The sequence below is a fragment of the Astatotilapia calliptera genome, chromosome 16 (assembly GCF_900246225.1).
Source record: "Astatotilapia calliptera chromosome 16, fAstCal1.2, whole genome shotgun sequence".
Taxonomy (NCBI): domain Eukaryota; kingdom Metazoa; phylum Chordata; class Actinopteri; order Cichliformes; family Cichlidae; genus Astatotilapia; species Astatotilapia calliptera.
This window is the reverse complement of record NC_039317.1, coordinates 22,016,763-22,026,089: the sequence shown is the minus strand read 5'-3', so window position 1 is coordinate 22,026,089 and position 9,327 is coordinate 22,016,763. Positions and strand designations below refer to the sequence as shown.

The following is a 9,327-nucleotide window of genomic DNA, read 5'->3' as shown; positions in this document are numbered from 1 at the left end:
TTGTTGACACTGTTGACTACTCTCTGAGATCAAAACAGTCACTCAGTGAATTTCTTACTGTTTGTTAAAAACCTGCCTTGGATCAATATACTCACTGTATGCTTGTAATGTAAATGCAAATATGCAGTTTTGGTGTTTTAAAGTTATGACTATTTGCTGAGAGACAGTATAACTACCGCATACTGATTTTTACTTGTATCCAGTTTTGTCTTCTGAAAAACTTAAAATCTTTAAACTTAAATCCACATTGCAATTGGGGAATTTTTGTTTTGTTTTCCTTTTTTTTTTTTTTTAAATATTTGCTAGCAGAAAGATCTGAAGAGGACCTTAAATGATGTCTTTAATCATTTCTCCTCCCATGTAATTGGGACTTTTTTGTCTGATTAGTTAAACAGACCAAATTCTCCCTCTTTAAGTGTTTCCAAGTCTGGTCATGTCTCTGGACATGCATGTGGATGGTTAGAAACAATATTTACCCTTAAATGTCAATGTGATATAAAAGAAAATGCATCTAGAGAGTCACAGACCAAAGATCTGATCAATAACAGACAAGCCACTCACTGTGGAAAACCTTAGCCATATTTATTTTATCCAACACTGTAACACTATGATAAAATAAGGAAAAGCCTAATAGGTTCCTTTATGTATTGGACAGATCTGTTAGAAACAGTAACAAGTGCTTCACTGTTTAACATCACTCCTAAAACCTGGTTTACTTTTTATGAACAACTGATCAGACGTTCAGTAACCAATGAAGAGAAAGGCTTCAAGTTAAAAGAACTTTTTTTATTCATTATGAAATCATGTTATGAAAATAATGACAACTAACCATATATCAGACAAATGCATCTTTCCATATGTTAACAACGTTTTGCTGTAAAGGCTGTGACATCTCCGCCGTCACCAGAGCATAACTGTGTTCTGTTTGTGCTTGGCGTGTACTTCACCTCATCCTGCTGTTGTTTCATACCATAAAAATGTCTACAAGGCTTTTCACGTCTCCTTCCAGTGTTTCCACATGAAAATCCTTTGCAAATAACCTTCTGTTTGTAAGGGAGAAGTTCACATATATACCAGATTTAGTCTTTGTGTTCTGCTTCCTGTTGTCTAATCCTTCAATCAATAATTTACACAAAATCTGTACATACTTACAGCAGGCTGATGCCTGTTTCTGAAGGGTTGTGCACATAGAAAAAAGAAGCAAGAAAGTTGACGTGATACGATGGGAGGTCAGGGTGTTATGAGCATATTAGACATTTGCCTTAATGACAAATGTAACCCAACAACTTTCAGTCACTCAAAATGAGTCTGACATTCTGCAACAAAAGCCACACCCACTTCTTCCAGTCTTTTGCTATAAAACACACACTCGACACAGCTGACAGGGACGCACATTAAAATATTTATGGAATGAATGAGTGTGTGTTTGTAATGGCTGATGTTAGGATCAAGTATATTTATCTTAGCCAAAAAGATGCAAACCTTTGGGTACGATAAGAGCGAAATTTGCTATTTCTAACCTCCATCTGCATATTTACCCCCCCCATATCCAACAGCTGATAAACTCCAGCTGGGCCTGGAACAGACGTCTGAAAAAAATACTTAAGGCTTTTATCGTTTAGCACGTTATTCTTCGACTGATCGGCACTTACTGTATGCAGTCATTCATCTTTCACATCACTCATATTGCATTTTTGTTCACATAAAACTCTGTTACACATTTCAGAATTAGAAAACGATGAGACTGAGTTACCACAGCATTATGTGGAAGCTACTGGCACTACAAACTAAAGCACAAATGAGCGAAAAAGAAAATAACACGAACTGCTCCTCCTTCTCCTCGGACGCCGCTGCTGTGTGCTTCTTTATTGTTGCGATAACTTGATCTGTACTGAGCTGCAGAATAAAAATCTGGGGTTCATTTCAGGGTGCAGCTGCTCCTACAGGTGTAGCGGCAAATCCCGTGAAAAGCATTGGACCAGTAATGGTGCAGGAGGCTGAACATGAAACGTGTCGGAGGTCGTTCGAGTCAGGGTTTGGGTACTGGCATCAGTTCTCTTCTATGGCACAAGTGTTTGGCAAACACAGTTAACATTCAACATTTTTGAGATTGACAAAATAAATTATGTCAATGGCACACCGCTGTATCATACCGTAACCACCTGCTCTGCCGCTCTCAGGTGTCCTGGGTTTAGATGAGGTTTTGTCATACATACAAAACTCACTTCAATAACACAAGAATGCCCTTTAAAAAGTTATTTGCTGAGACCAGAAATTGAGAGAAACAGGCTTGAGGTTTGTGTCCAAGTTTTGCATCCATGTTTCTTTCACATTTTTCCTGCACGAGTAGAAAAAAAAAAAGCGGGCCGATCGCTTTTGCACAACCGAAGCCATCCAGAGATCGAGCCTGCAACTGCTACAAGCCCCTGTAGATGCTTGTCCTGCTGTCTCCTGTAGTGTCATAAAGCCACATAGGGTAGTGGGGGTCAACCCTGCCACAATTAGCTCCTCACATGTTGTAAGCCACATATATGGGATCCAGCTGGTCAGCCAGGAATCCATCTCTGAGGTGCATGCGTTGTTTCTCCCCTCTGGAGTTGATGGGGATGACGCCGGGGTCTACCACCACCACCACCCCTACGATGAGGTAGTGCTCCTCCAGGACCACATTGGTGACCAGGGCCACCAGGTCGAGGGCCTCCTGCTCAGATCCCTCCAGTTCTACAACCACCACGAGCAGGTTGGTCCATGTGAACACCGCACTGGAGAGAGGAGGAGGAGGATGGCGGATGAAAATAAATACAGAGAAGTCATGTAGAATTCATATTTCTTCGTCATTTTTAAAATTGATCAAGTAAATAAATCTCTGTTGTCATATTGACAACTAGCGACTAAAGGTGTTGTAGGTTTCTCACCATTCAGCTATGCTCTTGTGAGAACGGATAACAGAGGTCTCGATGTCAATTGGGTGATACCTCATCCCCCTCAGCTCCAGAGTCTCATCAAGAGAGCCCACCACATAGAGGGCATCGTGACGCTCTGAGACACACAAACACCCACAGTCAGACTGTTCAGTTTACGTTTTGATACTAGAAAATACTTAAATTAGCTTTCCGTGGAAAGATTGCAGACTTTAAGTTAGACTAAGCATTGGTCACTCACCTCCGCTGGCATCGGTCAGCTCAGTGCGCCGCAGGAAGCCCAGGTAGCCGGTCCTTGCCCAGACTGTCTGAGTGTCCCCGAAGCTCAGCTTGGTGTTGAAGTGGTCAGCATGCAGCGCCTCCTCCCCATAAACTGTGTAGTATCCTGTGGCATTGTGGGGACTGCTCACCCAGATCTGATACACATATTAGTTACAATTGGTGACTGTTACATTCAGAAGCACACACTTTGCTCTTTCTTCTGGTCAAAGTTCTGAAGCGCTACAAACCCAATATGATGAGTCACAAGCTGCGTATTCCTCATGCTGATCCCATTAAAGGGTATCAAGTATAAAATCGGTGCCAAATCAACATACAGATCTATTTGTTGTGGTGACCTCTTGAAATAAGGGAGAAGCTGAAAGAACCCTGCAAACTTGTTCCAAAAAAAACAAAAGCCAAGTAAATTAATCACATTAACATTGAACTGCTGTTCAGCCTAAAAGGTCACTTTGTGTAGCTTTTACACAAATTTCAGCAAGATGTTTTAAAAAGCAGCACTGATATGTAAATAGACATTTGCTTCTACTGTGCTGAATGAATTCTGCTGCTAAAAATAAAAAAACAAAACACCTTAACTCTAAGATGTTTTTAGGTTATTGCAGAAAGCGACTGTAACCCTGCTTTAAAGGGGACTGAATAATAAGTGGTTTTTCTTATTGTCTAGAGGTTGCCTTAGAGAGTGGATGGACTGAGGGACTTCAACGAGGTCTAGTATAAGATAAATATGGATTATTTTAAACTGTGAATCATCCAAATCCAAATCTGGAGATGGAAACAAGCACAACAGGTTCCCTTTAAGCACACAGAAGAGTGACTGACTGACTGACAGCTCTGCTCTCTTAAAAACCAACTCACCTCTCCTAGATGGGAGTCTCCCAAGGGTCCTTTAGTCTCCGTGTTTGCAATGATGACTTTTACTCCAGGGAGGATCTACAGCAGCAGACAGCCAGGACTCAAATTAACAAAAAAAGCCCTGGAAGCAGCAGCGTTACACACTATGTTGCTGTGTTTCAGTTCTTAGTTTTAAATTAGGCCGTACCTTTCCAGACTCCATCAGTGGCAGGCTGTGCGGTGACCCTCTCTCAACCAGGCGAACCCTGAAAAGACAAAGTGAGCAACGTCATATCCACTGTTTTTGTAAATATGACACGTAAATAAAGGAAAGAAAAAAACTATTAGTACTAATTAGTTCAAAGTCAGGTCATGTTTTAAATGCATGTATATGAATGCATACTGTCACAGTGTTCCCACCTATCGTGCCGTAGTGCTCTCATGTCCACATAAACTGTGGTTGGATCTGGTCCAGCTGTACCCTGGGGAAAAAAGAAAGAAACAAGCAGATCCAGATATGAGCCAATAACCTATGTGCTACAGCTGTGGCATTAACGCTGCATGTTGCTTAAGTGGAGTGGGGTTTGGAAGCTGATTATGAAACTACTGCTGACAAAGCAAGGGGCAGCCAGAAGCCAACCAGCCAGGCTGCGATAGTTAGGACTCTGGCAAAACCTGGGCCATGTAAACACAAATACCTCCATCACCTGCTCTGTGGGAAAACCTGGAACATTTATTTAAATTCTAAATAATAATGCTTATAAAAAATGACTCAACAAAGTCTAAACATCATTTGTTTTGATTAAAAATCAAAGTACTTCAGTGCAGCTGAATTCTAAGTGATTCATTTTTCAAGTGCTGATTACAGCTGTCAGATATAGATCCCTTTGTGTGGGATTTGTCATCATTACTGCTGTGAGACTGGTCACAACAAGTTATGTTTTCCATCACTCGCTTTGCCAGTCTACAGCCAGAGCACAAGCCAGCAATGAGTCGCTGCACCGAGGTCTGTGAGTCACAGCCAAACACAGAAAGCAGGATTCAGTTTACTAAGCAGAGCACGTCTACCTGAACGACCACCTGTGGGCAACATAAAGGTTCCTCAGAACATACATAAGTAATTCATTAGTCTATATACTGAAAACAAGATAAAAACAAAATATGGTAAATTTTAAATATGTTCAAAAAGCTGAAAAACATTTATATATCCTAAAAACTGAATAAAAAGACACACAAACAATTATGCCCTGTTAGTTTGTATAATATTGTGGATTGAAGTATGAAAGTACGACATAAACTCTACTGATTATACCCTAATTTACTGAGTCGCAGCAGAGTTCATGCAGCCAGCTCATTGTATTATGTGTGGATCATGTATCTAAACCTGCTGTAGAGCAATGATCAGGAGCCAGCTGATAGAAGCAGGACTCGGCTGAAATAAATAGCGATACAGAAGCTGAAGCTCATCGGGAAGAGGAAAAAAAACGAGCTAAGTGCTGAAAAAAAATAGTGAACTGTGGCTAAGCATGACAAAACTTCATGCAAAATAAATGACAAACGTGAACACACAGAAACAGACCAAGCAGCAGAGCAAACAGCCACTCTTATCACACAGTACCTGCTCAGCCAGTTTCCCTAACCTGTTGGGCTGACAGGACAGGGCAGGACAGATAAATAAAGAGATATATGTGTATGTATTCAGATACGTGGGCAACTCTCATACACACTCAGACACACACATAAATCATCAGAGACTGAAAAAAATAAATAAAACTATAAAACAAAAGAACAAGACCAAAAACTGACAAAAGTCAAAGTCAAAACATGACTTATTTCACAGTTTTTATAAACTGGAACTAAATGTAAGATGAACCATTGCACTTTCTAAACTCTTCCTTAACATGCAGTGAGCTGGTAAATCAAGGTCTTGTATTTCACCCTTTAATTATCTAATAAAATAGTTTTATTTAATAAAAAGTTTTAAATGCCCCATTTTTTCCAGTTAAAATGTTTTGGCTTGTGTTTCAGGGTGTGTACAGAGCTGCACTGCAGGAAAAATAACGAGCTAGAAAAAATAACCAGCCAGTTAAATAAACGAGGAAATGAAATCCATCGGTTAGAGATAAAATAAACAAAGCTGTCTGCAGAGACAAAAAACAACTGGACTGCGTAGCAGTTTTCCTAATCGAATCTTAATTTTTGATGGATTTATGATGAATTCTAATTAACTTTTTCAGTTTCTTTACATCGATACATCAATAAATACATCGATAAACCCTTTGCACGCTCATTGTTGTCTTTTATTCTTCTCAGCTAATGCAAGCATCCACAAACTTTCCAAGTTCAACATGACTAACATTCATGCTTTTATGAAGTGCTGTCAAACCGACACCGCACAAGAATTTCATTAACATCTTTGCCATGAATCTTTGCCCAGATTCATGGCCTGCTTTGGCTCTAAAACACTGACATTCATTCATTCTGAACTTTTCCCAGCCCTCCCCCTTTCGCTTCTAATTTTCCTTGACCAGTGGGCCTACCTGCAAACAGATCGCTACGTTCACCCTGCAGCCGAAGGTGGTGCTCACAGCTCTCGGTGAAAGCCCCAGGTCTTTGAAGATCTTCGAGAAGGACTGAGTGAGGGCTATGCGGGGCCTTTCCTCTGCTACCACCATGCAGGTACGCACACAGGACAGGTTCACATTTCTCAGCTGGATATGGGGGGAAAAGAAGATCAGCATCAGCGAAACCTACGAACTTGAGAGTGATAAGATTATTTTGGTCTTTGCAGAAAAAAGGAGAAAAATCGTTTCTGTGTTCTAATATTAATAATTATTTTTCATTAGGCATCTATTAGACCACAGACAGACCAGTCTTAAGTGCTACAGACAGTAATCAGCAGGCAGACACGGAGCAGTGAAGTGCTTCACCATTGAGTACCCTAACTTTGTCTAGATAATTATGGTGCTGTTGCAACAGCACCGCAGGGAAAAGGACCATTTGAAGAGAATCACTTCAATTTTGTGCAAGAAAAACACTGTGGTTTGTTGTTTCCCCGCAGTGACACTGTTCAACAGCTGAAGAGACAAACTGACCCGCAGTGCTTCTGTCTGTGAACCCAGTCCTTTGGTGCACATCTCCATGACTGAGTACGAGCAGAACGTGACGCGCACTTTGTACTGGCTGACGGCTGCAAGCCACAGAGATGCGTTGCTCTCCAACTCCAGCGGTGGAACCAGGATCGACTGATGGCCCGAGTACACACTGAAACAAGAAGATGCAGGCGAGAGAGTAAACAGGAATCCACAGAAAGAAAAGATAATAATCTGTGTCCAGATTTTCAAATGTTACTGGTGGTCGTTTGTTGAGAGCCCCTACCTGCACAGGCACCAGAGAGCAAAGCCCAGGCCGCAGTACGGGTCCAGACAGATGGCGATCTGCCGGGATGGGTAGAGCTCACACTGCAGCTTAATGGAGCGACACAAGGCACTGGTGGCAGCATGAGACATCTAGAAGAGACAATATGATATAAAAAAAAGAAAAGACTGGGCGCTGCAGTAACATTCAGGGATTCATTACTTCACAGCAGACTAAGAACCTTTTAAGCCTTTACTGTTGTCCCATAAAATCAATCATAACTCCAGAACGTGCTGAAGTTCACCCAGTCAAACATGCCGTTTGTTCCTCTTTTTAATTAGACTTGCAAATCTGTCAAATAGGACTTCATAGTTTTTTTTTTGTAGTTCATTTCATTTATAGGCAAGTATCTGAATCCAGTTTTTCCAAATTAAGTGTGAACAAGAGGTACAGCTAATGTTAAAATGTCCTGCGACCTGACACTGAATGCAAGAAAAGTGCTAAAAAATAAAGGACTTCAAACCTTACTTTCTTTATATACCCTTCAAAAGATCAAATGTTTTTTATTGCCTCTTGAGTAGATTGTTGTAGTTAGTTACATGTCTGATAGGTACTAACATCCTGGGAAAAGGGGTTTTAAAGGGGGAAATTAGTCTCCTGATATATATGTCTAAAGATAAGCATTTGCCACCTTTTCTGATAATGATACACTTGATATCTGTTTGTAACAGGATTAATTGTAAAATCTTATTCATGAGTGCCTTAATGGGCTAGCCTCAGATTATCCCCATCACTCTCACGTGGTGGTCGTCTCAGGTCATTTGCTTAGGTCACTGGACCAACAGCTCTTCGTAGTCCCAAGATCCCACCTAGAACTTCATAAGCGTTTTCAGTTCCAGCTCTGGAACATCCTACCCCTCCATTTCAGGGTGTGCATTAACAGGAACAAAAAGAGGCAATATGATGGCAACATGTGAATCTACTGAACCAGACAGTTCCTTCAACATACTTTGACCCCTGCCAGGATGCCTGTCGTGGACACACTGAAGTCCAGGTAAGCCAGCATCTCTGGGGTTGGGGGCTTGTACATCTGGGGGCTCTTCTTCCTGGGGAGATCATCTGTAGGATGAAGAACGAGCGAATTAGGAGAACGTTCACTGCAGAAATTGATATTAAGCATTTGAGTGTGTACATAAATTACCAGTGTCCAGCACGGTGGGCCAGCTCTTGATGTCCACAGCAGCAGCAGCTTCTTTGGATTTCAGCAGCTTCGTTATTGCTTGGGTTGTCAGGATGCACACTGACTTGCTGACCTTTACCACAGATAGTAGAATCTAACTACATATGTTGTGTTGCTGTTCACACTGTTTTCTATTAGACAGTAAAGCGTCGCTAACAGAGCACAGATACATCTGAAGATCACTGACTTTAATGTATTTTTTAATGCATACAATCCACATTGACTGCCATAAGCACTTGATGTGTCCCCAAACAGCCTCTGCGTTACCTCAACGATCATTTTGACGGTGGGCAGAGTGGTGGCCAGGTTCTGTGGATGTGGCGGTCTGACGGTGACCGGCACACAGCCAGCGTACAGGCAGCCGTAGAAAGTGGCAATCAGGTCAATTCCTGCACATAATGTTTGTTTATATATTTTTTTTCTCTTAAACCCAATGGAGTGAGGATGTTTTAAAAGGCCAAGAAGCACAGGGCAGCAGATGTTTGTTTTTTTTACCTGGCGGATAGACAAGTGCTACGTGGTCTCCAGTGTTCAGGCGTCCCATCAGAGCTGCTGCCACTCGCTCTGCTCGCTTGTGCAGCTGCAGACAGGAAGCTGAGCTGGACACTGTGCCCTGACGAGAAAGCACAAGAGTAACATATATCTGCACCGTTCTCTTTATTTAATTCACCATTATCAAGATTTATCAGTCCACAA

General features: G+C 41.5%; 1 protein-coding gene across 4 annotated transcripts in view; it reads right to left on the bottom strand.

The window, feature by feature from the left end:
• Positions 1-765: 765 nt before the first annotated feature.
• The window catches only part of dip2a (disco-interacting protein 2 homolog A), a 90,776-nt gene continuing 82,214 nt past the window's right edge, over positions 766-9,327 (bottom strand). For 3 of the 4 annotated variants that reach the window (XM_026145870.1, XM_026145867.1, XM_026145869.1), the window contains 13 exons: positions 9,127-9,244; positions 8,899-9,020; positions 8,593-8,704; positions 8,401-8,510; positions 7,413-7,543; positions 7,130-7,298; positions 6,575-6,745; positions 4,455-4,516; positions 4,243-4,300; positions 4,059-4,133; positions 3,163-3,337; positions 2,916-3,039; positions 766-2,762 (listed from right to left, as the gene is read on the bottom strand). In XM_026145870.1, the coding sequence (XP_026001655.1) occupies positions 2,510-2,762; positions 2,916-3,039; positions 3,163-3,337; positions 4,059-4,133; positions 4,243-4,300; positions 4,455-4,516; positions 6,575-6,745; positions 7,130-7,298; positions 7,413-7,543; positions 8,401-8,510; positions 8,593-8,704; positions 8,899-9,020; positions 9,127-9,244 (1,680 nt within the window). In that variant the 3' untranslated portion in view covers positions 766-2,509. Of the gene's footprint in view, positions 2,763-2,915; positions 3,040-3,162; positions 3,338-4,058; positions 4,134-4,242; positions 4,301-4,454; positions 4,517-5,652; positions 5,683-6,574; positions 6,746-7,129; positions 7,299-7,412; positions 7,544-8,400; positions 8,511-8,592; positions 8,705-8,898; positions 9,021-9,126; positions 9,245-9,327 lie in introns of all 4 variants that reach the window. The other variant, XM_026145871.1, reaches the window with a different exon arrangement.